Below are 13562 nucleotides of genomic sequence, written 5' to 3'. Positions count from 1 at the left end.
TCTCCACACATTTCTTTTCATCTTTTAAATGAGTCCTTGGTTCCTTAGAGCAAGCCCTGTCTAGATTTTGCTCATCAGATAATGCTTTTCTTAATGTGTGGCAGACATTCATTGATTTTGCTACTCATGAGTGGTAAGTGTCCAGTAAGAGTTATCCTAATCAGTGACATGCTTCTCTTGATTTCTTTTTAATCTGCTTTTCCAAACTTCTAGTCAATTTTCTGGGCTATCTTTCTAATAAATTCCTTCTCAACTTTACTTAACTGGAGTAACTCTCAGTTATTGCAACCAAGAACTCTTGGTACATGTGGTGGTCTTCTAATGCTATTTATGAGGCTTTTCTACATTTACCAAAAAAGACTAAAGGGAAAATCATAAATCATTCCTGAGTTTTGCTTGCTACCGATATTTTGGCTTCTGCTTTTCCTCATCTTTTCTTCCCAAACTATGGTTGGGAACTATGATGGTCCACATGTTTGCTGTTTCATGGGAAAACAGTTGTTTTAATCCCCATGAACTGTGATACTTTTACAGAGTTTTAATTTTAAATTTTTCTTCTCTTTCTTATGATGGAAGCAAAATATAAAATAAAAATTCTTAAATCTGCCATGTTCTGGTTTCTTTAAATCATTCCTTCTTAGAACATAAAGTAGGCACTTACTTACAGTGTAGTACAAACATGTGGAAATGGCATTCATTTAATTTATTCCACAAATACTTACTGATTTTGCTTGAACTGAGCACAAGACTGGCATCTGGGTTACAGAGATGAGTAAAATAGTCTCTAAATTTTGGAAGCTCATAGTCAAGTCAGAGTGACCCAGAGATGAAAAAAGTAATCATCGTTAATACAGCACAAACAGCCCAGGGAGGGATAGCTTTCAAAATATTGTGAGAACCCAAAATCCACAGAAGTAGTTGATTATTGAAATGAGGACTTAATTAGTTCATCTACTAATGCCTAAAAGAGCTTTCTAAAGTGTCCATGTCATTTCCGGGAACACATAGCACAATCTGGCACATCCAAGCCACCACATCTTCAATTTAAAACTCTCTAGGAACACAAAATGCTGAAACTCTGGCCTATGCTAGTGCCTTGGGACTTTAAAATATTAATCTAAGTAATAGTTACAACCAGTTTCTCCATAAAGGATATTAATGATTTTCAGTACTTGAGCTGCATCATTATAATGACCATATTCCCCTTAGTTTAATTTTAACATTTTTAAAAACAAAACTTGACATTTTAAGTCAGCAAGCGAGACTCACTGCAGCACAGAATACATCTATCTGTCCTAAATGTCATAATTATTGGATTAGACTCTGCCAAGTAACTTACTCCTTGGGGACTTCAGAGGTACATCACCTTCCAAGACACACAGGAGCTATTTAGTGAACTGTGTGACTGATTTATGCAGTAGAACGCTTGGTAATGATAGTCCAAATAGCAGTTATTTGAGAAAATTAACTGTCCTCCAAAATGCATACCAATCATCGTGATGGGTCAGCAGAAGGGATAGGTAGTTAACTTGTTCAGTGATTAACTCATACTGTTGGTTTGGGATTTAGACGAATTTGGCTACACTTTAGAAAAAGGTATTCCTTTCTTCTTATGTGATGCATTTAACCTCAAGGCATTTTTAAAGCAGAAGAATTTGAAGAATTTTCAAAGCCAAATCCTCATTTTATGATAAGAAAACTGACTTACCAAATCTTATCAGACTCATTAAGATACAGTCTCTTATCACTTTCCCTCATATTTTGAATTTTTTACCAAATGGATTTTCAAGCTGCTTCTCATTAAATTCAACTGCCTATCATTAAAAGGAAAGCCATTATTTTTAGTTTCCTGTAGGCCACATGCTCTTCCACATCTATGAGATATTAAACATGCTGTTTATTTTTTTCTCCCTGGAGCTTACATGACCAATACACACAAACATCTGCATACATATGTGTTTACTTATATGAGGATGGCAAAATACACAAACACCGTATTTTATCCTAGAAGTCTAGAGAAGTCTGATAATTGCTCTGGCTAATTTAAAGTGTATTTTCCCATGTACCAAGTATAAAAGATTATTATAGACTCTACAATGGGCACACTTCAGACCTAGGCACTTGGAAGGATGCAAAAGTGACTGAGAAGATACATATCTTAGGAAACGTAAGTCTACAATTTAATGGTGTGCATATGGGGAGGTGGTGGAGGAATCAGACAATTACAAGGGTACTCACATTACAAAGAACTTGGAAAAAATACAGTGTTGTTATATTTCAAAAAAGGGGTGGTGGAGATATGAAACAAAAAGGTCAGGAAAGGGGTGTGTGTGTGTGTGTGTGTGTGTGTGTGTGTGTGTTTGGTGTTTGAGATTAATCTCAAAGAGTAGGTAGAACTGTACTCAGGAAACAGAGGAAGAACACTGTCGAGATTGCCATGATCAATTCCATTTGGTTCTAAAGGACAATTAAATTAGCAATTATCTAAAAGTTTCTCTTTTGGTTCTTAAAACTGATTCAAATTTTCAGTGGCTGAAAACATTCTATACTGATCCTTTATAAAAAGAAAAGGTTTTAAAACATTATTTCATTCATTAAGTTCACATCACAGAACTATTCATATGGCTGGATTCTTTCATTAAAAAATTTGAATATGAATTTGATTTTAAGAATGAATAAATATATATTATTTTAAAGAAAAGGCATTCTGTTAAAAAAGACCTCGATTTCAAAATGAATGGGATTTTGAAAAGGACCTTTGAGATTAATAAAACAACAGCACAGGGTACGTGATGGACAGGAATGTAAACAAAACAAAACAAAACCCCCAAATCTGGAGATATAGGTGGTATCATTTTCTAATCTAGAGCATTTGCTATTTTTTTTCTGTAAGCAATAAAGACTTAACAGGTATTCAAAATGAAAAGTGATGATATCACCTTTGTCCTTAGTAAGATAGCAGGCAGCAGAAAGGAAGTAGGTGGACCAGTTTGGGAATAGTGTAGTTAGGGGTAGAGAGAAAAGTTACATTCACATAATTTCTTTGAACCAAAAGGGAGCAAAAAGCCTCATTTTCACTTCAAGTGCATTTTAATTTTAAAACCAAGATGCAGGTACTTCAATCGTACTTTATACTTCTTGAGGTTATCAAATCATCAACTCCCTAAATAAAACTATTTCTTTTTAAGAGAGAAATAGCCGGGTTTTTTTTAACATTAAAAATATTAAAGTATTTTAGCCTGAGAAAAGAGGACATTTTAAGAAATAATGGAGCATATTGTTCATTACTTTGCAATTGTAAAGCCCTATAATACAAGCAGAGACTATTCTCTTATTAACATGAGAAGCAAAGTGATGACTTAGGGCCTCTGAGCATTTGAGTCTCCCTCCTTAATCCATGTAAGCCCTCTATTTTACATTTTTCATCAGACCTATAAAATATACTCAGACTCATACATAAAAGATTTCTTAGCAAAGCCATGTAATGCTTGTGTAAGTATATTTCATAAGAAGGAAAGAAATTTCAAATTATATTCTAAGTATGGGTTGTTACAAAGCATTAACCACAAAACGCAGAAGTGATGTAAATTCAGATAAACCTTATCATGATTTTCAATTCATGACCATCTTGAAATATTTATATGGCTCAAATGCTTCAGTCATAAAATTTTAGCTACTTCTGGTCAGTTTCTTGAAGGGAATTCTAATTTAAAAAAGACTATACCAATCTTGCCAAAACTAACAATTATAAGAAACTAATATTTATGTGGTAAATCTATGGTAAATGAAAGACTCTTATGGCAAAATTATAGTGTTTTCTTAATTACCATGGCCATCAATTATTTATTAATAATGTCATATCTTTTGTTTTGACTTGCAGTGTATGGCTAGCAGACTTGACCTTTCATCACTGCTTATTTACGTAACTGCTAATTCACTCTTATATTTCCATTCTTCCATTGCAAGTAGGATTTTAAAAATGACACTGAGTATAAAAATATTCTATCAGAATATTTAATAGGAATATATTTTATCAGTGTATCATTTCAAAATCAAAGTAATCTGCAGTCTACTTCAGATATATTATCTATAATATCTTCCAAGTGATTCTCAGGGAAGTATTTTATTATCTTACTACTTAGGTCCAAATACCTATGTCTACGTTTTAAGAAAACAATTAAAAAGAGGAGTAAAATTGTTAGGTATAATATTTTTTGGAAAAATGTAACCATTTTTTTTTTTCCTAATTTGGTGCAATAATGAGTTTAGCATTGCAGCTTTGGAAAACATCTAACCTTTAAAATTCAACTTTCTAAAAATACAAAAATTTAGATCTGGTAAGACAGTAGGGAATACTCTGGGGTCAAAGACTAAGGAAATGCAGGAAATGAGAGAATTAAAGGGAGCATGACATCATGCATACATAATGTGGATATTTGCTGAATATGGTGAAGAGAAGTAAAATATGCCACCCCAAATTATGCCACTTTGGCACACTGATTATTTTGAATTAAAGTTACTTAAGAAACATCAGGTGCAAGAAGGATAATCTGATCCTCCTTTTTCCCCTGAAAGCAGGATATAAATCCCCCATGTGAAATATATCCTCCTGTTCCAAGGGAGAGAGAGAAATCCTTATCACCAGAGATAGGGAATTTAGGGCCAAGAAGGCCATATAAACAAACCTGGTTACTTCTTCACAAATCAGCTACCCAAAGCCCAAATTCCTTTGTTTTGTGAATTCTTCACAAATTTATTGTGTCTACCCAAAAGGTATAAAAGCTACCTGCTTTGGTCACTTCTTTGAGTCTCATATTTTTATGAGCCCCCATATGTACTAAGTTTCTTGTTCTCCTGTTAATCTGTTTTATGTCAACTTAAGCATTAGACAAACCAAAGAACCTAGAAGGGAAGAAAGGAAAAGTTTTCTCCCCTACAATGGTGAAGGTGACTATTGTTTTAAAGGTCTTTTGGAAACAGGGATCAAGAAATAAAACCAAAGGCCTACATAAGGAAACCATTTTATTCCCCTGATATAATGACAACACCAAAGGGCTACATCATGAGTGTAAAGGATAAACTAAAAATAAATCCCAAATGCAGGGAGACTGAGAAGAAAATTGCTGGTGAAAATTCACAACCACTATCCTGCCCTGACATAGGCTATCAGCTGTATATTTACTAAAAGAGTGATAGCCTTCACTGAGACTGATAAAAAGAAAAGAAAAGAAAATGAAACAAACTACAAAACAAATGACAATAAAACAACAACAACAAAAATCTCAAGCTAAGAATCTGAAGTATTCCTACATTACAATTGCCTTGGTAGAAGTTTCTGAAAATCTTCTCTGGACTAATCTCTTCTGCCAAGTCCTCAAAGAATTCCCATAGATTAAAATTTTAAGTAATATGATCTCATATGTAAAGAAAAATCAATCACAATAAATTTATAAATGCACAATAAATCAAGCCACCATAAGTAAGAGCTGGAAGAAAGAATAAATAGGATATGAAGACTTCAGAAAGATAGACTTCATGTAGTGAAATTATCTGGTAAAAAATTAAAAATAATATTTTATATATCAAAACAAATAAAAGAAGAAAATAAAAATGAGTAAAAAGCAGTTGACTGTAAAATAACCAAGTATATTTGAAAAAATATAGATATTTTAGAAATTAAAAAAATTACTATTAATATGTTAAACCTAATAGCAGATTACTGTTGATGAGAGAATTAGTGAACTGGGAAATAAATCTATAGGAATTATACTGAATATAGCCAAAAGAGAGAAAGAGATAAAAAAATATGAAAGGATGTTAAGAGAAATGAAGGCTAGAGTGATGATGGAAAAGCTAATTGAATTACCAGAATGAGAAGAAACAAAGACTGGATCAGAAGCGTTCTTAGAAAAGATGATGACTGAGAAATTTTCATATCTGGTAAAATACATCAATCCACAGAATCTGGAACACAAGCAAAGGAGAAGGATAAATATAAAGAAATTCACCCTTAGGCACATTACATTGAAACTGTAGAAACGACCAAATAAAAAGATATTATCCAAACAGTTCTTAAAGAATTCAGAGAAAAAATATCTAGATTAGGCAAAAATATCACAGAATTTTTTGTCAAAGCAACTTTGGGAATGAAAGAGTGAGTATTCATTATCACTTCAAGACAACTGGCATAAACTGATACTGTCCTAGGAAACTGGTATCTATGGTGATCCCACCTATAAAGAAATGACAAGACAGACATAATTTCTTTACAGCCAAAGTAAAAACAAAAGAATGGAGTTGTATCTTCAGTGTGCAGAGAAATATAACTATCAATCTAAAAGATTTTATGAACAAAAGAAAAACAAAGACCCTTCAGGACAAAGAAAGCTAAACATCAGCATATTCTCACTAAAGAGAAGTGATGGCCAATAAGCACTGAACATAATTTTATACGTCAACAAGTAATAATATATTGTAAGTTTATTAAAAACAAAATTAAAACTAAATTATTTGACCAAAAACATATAAAAGATAAATCGAAGTTGATGGTAGTTGGTATTTTAAGTTCTTTATTACTTGAAAAGAAATTAAGAGTATAGATTGAATTTTGACATTGGTAAATAAGATAGGCATTTTAAAATTTCTAAGATGACTATTAAAGTTACAGAAATTATAATTTTTAACCTTATAGGAATAAATGGATCAAGAAAAGATATAGTTAGGATAAAATATAGCAGATAAAAGATTAAAATGTAATATGCCTGAAATAAGAAGAATGAATCTAAACTTCTCAGTACTCAAATAAGTACAAATGCAAAAATGATCCAGCTAGATGACAAATATGATCATAATGGATTAAAAAAAACCAAGCTATATGCTGTTAACAGAAGATACGTCTAAAACATCATGATGAAGAAATGTTGAAAGGTAAATGATGGAAATGATATACCTGGCAGAAAATAAGAGTGCAAGTGTTTTTGTATTAACCTTAGACAAAATGGAAATACAGTCCAAAAAAGCATTATTATTGAAGCTAGATGATAACTACAAAATGCTCAGTTTCATCAGAAAGATGTGTCAAAATTTGCATGCATCAATATAATAGTTTTTATACATACTGGAAAATTGCAAAAATAATACAAAGGTAGAAATCTACTATTACATTGCCATAATTTAACATACCTCTCTCAATAATTAATAGATGAAGCAGACAAAAAATCAGTAAAGATATAGAGGATGATGTGAATAACATGATATTAAACTTTTTATATAATTTGAATCTACTAAGCATCGCATCCGACAACTGAAGAATACACATTATTTTGAAGGAAAAAAAAAAGAGTTATAGAGCAACCTGACTCATGTGTAATGATGCACAAATCCTATATAAAATATTATTTGACCAAAATATTAAGTGTATATAAAATTATGACCAAGTTGGTTTATCCCAGGAATGCAAGGATTGCTTGACATTAAAAAATAAATTAATGTATTTTAGTACATTAACACACCAAAGGAGGTAAGGCATGATCATTTCGAATGATGCAGAGAAACCACTGACTATAATTCAACATCCATCTTTGATTTTAATAAAAGCAAAGAAGGAATGGAATGAAATTTTTATAAACATAGAATTACCTGAAAGAAACTATAGTAATCATTGTCTTTAATGAAGAATCTTTAAAAAAGTGTTCTCCACAAGATCAGAAACAAGGAGAATCTCTCCTTCTTCCAAATCCATTTAAGTTCTATTCAATTTAACTTATCCATTGCAGTAAGGTGAGAAAACTATTTAAGAATACATAAACGGAAAGGAAAAAACAAGACTGTCATTATTTGCAAACGATATGACTATGCAGAAAATCTGAGAAAATACAGTTTAATGATTAGAATTAAATAAGATAGTTTGCCAAGACTACTGGGTTTAAAAATGTGTATACAAAGAATGTATACATTATATTTCTATAAACAAGCAGCAAATACATCCTCAGTATAACAAATGATTTCTTAAACAAGACACAGAAACACTAACCATAATGCAAACCATTGATAAATTCAATTACATTGCAGTTAAGAATTGTTCATCAATACCACAACGATAGTAAAATGACAAGTCAGAGTGGGAGAAGATATTTACAAAAATATACGTGAACAAAATAAATGACAGAAGATGGGATCAGGGAAGGTCACAAAGGTGACATATTTTCCAAAATACTTTGAATATTTATAATTCAACTACTCTCTGTGGGATCTGCCACTGTACAAAGGTACATGATTGCTGAAGGGTTTAGAAATATTTTCACAAATCTATTCTGCAATGTCACACTAACTAATGAATAAGACTGCTTAAACCCTAAGGACTCATAAACATCCACTAAAGTGGGGGGGGGGGGAAACCTCATGCGCTGAAATGCTGATAGCTCTGCATGTAACTCACAATGTACTCTTCACAAATTAGAGAGGAGTTACTATGGCTTCTTAATAAAATGTCACCATGGTTTAAAAAGTGAAACCAGACAGCTGGCGAAAAGGAGCTATGGGTAAATGTTGAATATACGTATCTTCACTCATATTCCTGATTCAACCAAATTTGGTTGCCTTAGGAAAAGAGTTTGAAAAAATATTCAAAAAAAATATATATACATATATATGTGTGTGTGTGTGTATATATATATATATGTATTTTTCCCCTAAATTCTTTTACTCTAGTGTAATAAAATACAGTGTGTATGCAGATTCATTTCATCACTGGGAATTGAAAATCTCTCATTTGCAAAGATATGAAATGGCAGCAGTTTTCAGAGTTACAATTCCTTAGAGAGGAACTAAGAGACAGAATTTAAGAACTGAAAAAGACCTTAGGGATGATCTCTTCCAATCCCTTATGTTACAGGCACAGAAACCTCATCTGCAAAGATAAAGTTACTTACCCAAGGTCACCCAACTAGCCAGTGACAAGATAATAGGCTTTGATATGAATCGACGTATTTCAGTGTTATAGTTACAAAGAAATAACTTGAATTCAAGTTGAAATCTGATTTCCTGATGCATTTTTTACACAGCCACTTTCTGTAAACACGTTTTAGAATGATAATATTATGGCTACAGTTTAAAAACAGATAACCGCAGTAGGCTGACAAAGTAGAGCTTCTATTTCAGTTAAGCCAGATAAAAGGATTCACCATTTCAGGACTATAAAAAATAAACAGAATTGAGTTTATTCTGCTGTAAAATACTCTATCTGATGAATTTTACCACAAAAGAGGAATTAAAAACTTCACTGGATAAAATCTGTAAAAAGCATTCACAAACCCTAGTAGTAACTAGAACAGTGTTTTGTCACGAGTGTGTACGGACACTGCTGCTTGATGGTACCTTTGCTAATCCAAGTGCAGACCTAGTTACTGACCCCAGGGAGCTCAGGCTACTGTGGACCAACACTCAATCAGCTGTAAGAGATGCTTAGAGCAGAAGCCCCTGTGATGGGAAAGCTTGAGTCAGAGGTCTTGAACCTATTCACCGATTTCCCAGGAAGAGGGAGCATAAGCTGAGTTCTAAAGAAAATTAACGAACTAGCTGATCAGGGCACAGTAGGAAGAAGCATTCCAGGCCCAGGTGTCAGGAGGTGAGTGCAACGAGAGCTCATGGAACTTGAGAGAACATGGAATAACAAGAAGTTGGTACAAAAAACTAGGAGATAAACCATGAAGAGCCTTTTGAGAATTTTGGTTTTTATCTTAAGAGCAAGAGGAAGACATTCAAGTGTTTTACACGATGAGATTCTCTGTCAAATATGTGTTTCAACTATCACAAATTCTGCAGACTTGAAAAAGTGACTTGCGTCTCTTTTTTTTACCAATAAAAAGGTGACTACAAGTAGGATGCAGGGTATAGAATAATACATAATGCTTAATCAATACGTGTTAGTATCTTTCTGGAATATTCTACAATTTTAATTTCTGAACAAGAATTATAAAAATAACTGAAGCACAAAATTTAATTTCTTGCCCATCCTTACCTATCACCTGGCCCAGCACCTAGCACAGTAACCCGTTCTGGTAAGCACTCTTAAGGATGTTGCTAATTGACTATTAGACAAACAACCAGTTCATCTGAGTTTAAATCTTCAATCAAAACACACAGGCAGGTGTGTTTTTGCTGTGCAGCGTTGCCCGCCCATGAACCTTTTTTTTTTTTTTTAAACAGGATTGACAGGTTCTTCAGGCAATGTTCTGTTCAATGAAGTAAACAGTTACATGGGCAATTCTTTGAAATGCATATGAAGGACAGTAGCAGCCTGAACCCAACCATTTTTGTTGGTAAATCATGAATTTACTAGATCTTTCTAAAACTGGTGGTTCCTCGTTGCCAACAATTTTACTCCCTTTCCACTACTTTTGTACAGACTCCGTAACCCTGAAAACACACCACTCAGAATTCTGACAAGAGAAAGCAACTTTAAAAAGAGTATTCCCTGGTGCATGTGTTTCTTTTTCCTGCCTCCTTGTGAAAGAAACCTGAAACTTTATAGTTCCATCAATTCCAATTCATTTAAAAGTTAAATTTATCAATAAATTTCCTGAACAAGATTTCAGATTCTCAGTACCTTCCGGAATGATTCTATGCAGCAGTTCCTAACACAGTGCCCCTGCTTACTGCACTTACTGAGGACCAGCTCTTTACGGTATTTAAAGTTGTGCTGTGGACAAGGCTGGCTTTACTCGAGACTAGGAGCTTTAAGCACAGTAACAGACACGTTCCTATTACAGGGCAATGGCTTGTTTAAGGCCCTTGCATACGACAATGGGAATGCTTTTCAAACACAGACCACTAGGTTCAGGAAGTTGGGGGTCTTGGTATAGTTCTACTGAAGGATATCTTAAAATTGCTTTCTTAATCAAGAATACATTATTTTCTCTTTGAATTTAACAATCTAATTTTTCCCCTGAAGGTATTCAGAATTAGATCCAGAAACTAATGACATGTAATAAACCTAGATTCAGTGTAATTTTGCATAAGCATTAGATTTTAAGAGTAGAAAGTTTTGTAGATTTGTAATGAAAATAAGTAGCTAAGAGAGTTCAGAAGCTTAAATGTTACATTAAGTTTGAATTCCATCTATTACCTTCACTTGTTTTGGAGGCATTTTAACTAGACATTTTTTTTCTAAGATACATAACCTCTAGCTAACCTATATTTTTTAATGTGTATTCGAAGTACTTGGGTGTCCAAAATCTGTATATAATGGCCGAAGTGTTAATAACAATGGGTCTTGGGCTTCAATTTCATAAAATGGTTACAATTTGCATCTCGCTTTCAGAATGCTTTTAATGTTACATTTCTCCTCTCAACCTCCTGCTAAGTAAAATAAATGGATATGCATTAGGGTTCTGACCTGTTCAAGAGTTTGCTTTCTGAAGTACTATTCTTTACATAGGTAATAATGGTTTTATATTTAAATTACAAAATAGTGACTATGATTTGCCAGTAGCCAGGTGACACTCTGTGAGTTTGTTGAACACTAGTTCAACCTGCATTAAGTCCTTCATTAAAACGCCATAATACTGAAAATCACTAGGGAAAAACCATCTATTATAAAGTTTCTTGATCCGTTTTTCCTTTACTATAACCACAGGTACAGTTCTGTCACAACTGAAGTATTAATAGATTTCTCTAAGTAGAATAGAAAAACCTTTAATAGACATCATCTCTGTCTTGCGGCCCCAGCATCATAATGTTATTCTGTCTCACTTCAGGTAACTTCACTAAAAATGACGATGACATACCAAGGAGGTTAGAGGTTAGGAGAGGTTTACGCCAGTAGGTAGGAGTTTTTATCTCTGGCACTTTTAGAGTTTCTCATAGATGATGATGATAAAAATTAGAGCATATTTTAATTGGGTTTTATTATTGTAATTTAATATTCTACAGAAATTGCTCTCCCTTTGCGTGCTACTGAAAAGGGATAATATTGGTTTATTAAACTCTAAAATGCTAAGTACCACACCTCGACATCACAACATACACTATCTTTCCTCCTCTTCAGATAGATGTAGCTTACTAAAAGTGGGTATCTATTGCATTTAGTGTGTGGGCCTTGTCTGGAAAGGTTTTGTCTTCCTCCAGAAATAAGCCCTCAATGGCTAAAGGACGCTGTGAGTCCCTATGTCCCTGGCTGTATTTGGACAGCCTCAGTAAGTTACATGTGACTTAAACTTGGCCAGATATAGTAGTCCCCCCTTATCCATGGGGGATACATTCCAAGACTCCCAAGCAGATGCCTGAAACTGCGGATACTACCAAACCCTATATATACTATGTTTTTTTCCTATACATACATACCTATGATAAAGCTTAATTATATAAAATAAGCACAATAAGAAACTAACAATAACTAATAATAAAATAGAACAATTGTAACAACATACTATAATAAAAGTTATGTGAATGTTGTCTTGCTCTCTCTCTCTCTCTCTCTCTCTCTCTCTCTCTCAAAATACAAGCATACCTCAGAGATATCAGAGTTTGATTCCAGATCACTGCAATAAAGCGGGCATCTCAATAAAGTGAGTCACATGCATTTTTTGGTGTCTCAGTGCATAAAAATGTTAAGTTTACACTATACTGTAAGTCTACTACGTGTGCAATAACATTATGTCTAAAAGAGCCATGTACATACCTTCAAACGGCACCAATAGAATTGTTCCATGCAGGGTTGCCACAAACCTTCAATCTGTAAAAAACGCAATATCTGCAAAGTGCAGTAAGAACAAGAGCCGTAAAATAAGGCATGCCTGTATCTTACTGTACACATTTAATGCCTTGTCCACTTAGCTAAACACTTATCATGCATTGTGGCCATAACTTTTGCAGCCTGAGGTACGACAATGCAAAACTAGCCCGAGTTTTTGTTTTGTTGTTTTTGTTTTTCAAACTTTCACAGATAGAAGATTCATTCTTACCTTAGATCTGAGCAACTTCGCATAGGAGCTTTTTCTTTCCTTACTGAGAACTTCCACCGTCTCACTTAGAGGAAGCACCTTACTGCTTCTCTTTGGCATATCTGAATTGCCAGCAGCTCTACTCTTCCACTCGGAGGCCAGCATTAAGTAAAATAAGGGTGGCTTGAACACACGCACTGAGATACCACGACCGTCGCCCTGATAAGCAATAGGGCTACTAAGTGACTCACGGTGCATGCGCCCGGCACGGGGATGAATTCACGCCCCGGAACAGGACAGCGCGAGATTTCATCACAGAGCGGCCTGCAATTTAAAATTTATGAACTGTTTATTTCTGTAATTTTCCAGAATTTTAATTTTAATACTTTCCGACAGCAGTTGACCACGGGTAACTGAGAGGGGGAACTACTGCCCTCCCCCCCCCCCCCCGCCCCCCCCAGACTTTGAAACTGCTATAGAGAAACAGCCCATCTGAGAAACGACAAACTTCAGAGTTTGGGAGGTGCCGTCTTCCACCCACAACCAGATGGTTAAAGCAGAGTGACCTGGATTGCAAAATGAGAAAATGATAAAGTAGGTGTTTGGAAAGACGTTGAAACG

At 34.1% G+C, this 13562-nt stretch overlaps 1 protein-coding gene across 1 annotated transcript in view; it reads right to left on the bottom strand.

Annotated features, from left to right (window-relative positions):
* The window catches only part of LRP1B (LDL receptor related protein 1B), a 1676205-nt gene extending 1663006 nt beyond the window's left edge, over positions 1-13199 (bottom strand). The window contains exons 1-2 of the mRNA XM_068543688.1: positions 12963-13199; positions 12727-12733 (exon numbers count right to left, since the gene is read on the bottom strand). Of these exons, the coding sequence (XP_068399789.1) occupies positions 12727-12733; positions 12963-13199 (244 nt within the window). The remainder of the gene's footprint in view (positions 1-12726; positions 12734-12962) is intronic.
* Positions 13200-13562: the final 363 nt, after the last annotated feature.

The sequence above is a fragment of the Eschrichtius robustus genome, chromosome 5 (assembly GCF_028021215.1).
Source record: "Eschrichtius robustus isolate mEscRob2 chromosome 5, mEscRob2.pri, whole genome shotgun sequence".
Taxonomy (NCBI): Eukaryota; Metazoa; Chordata; class Mammalia; order Artiodactyla; family Eschrichtiidae; genus Eschrichtius; species Eschrichtius robustus.
This window is presented reverse-complemented; position numbering and strand designations above follow the sequence as displayed.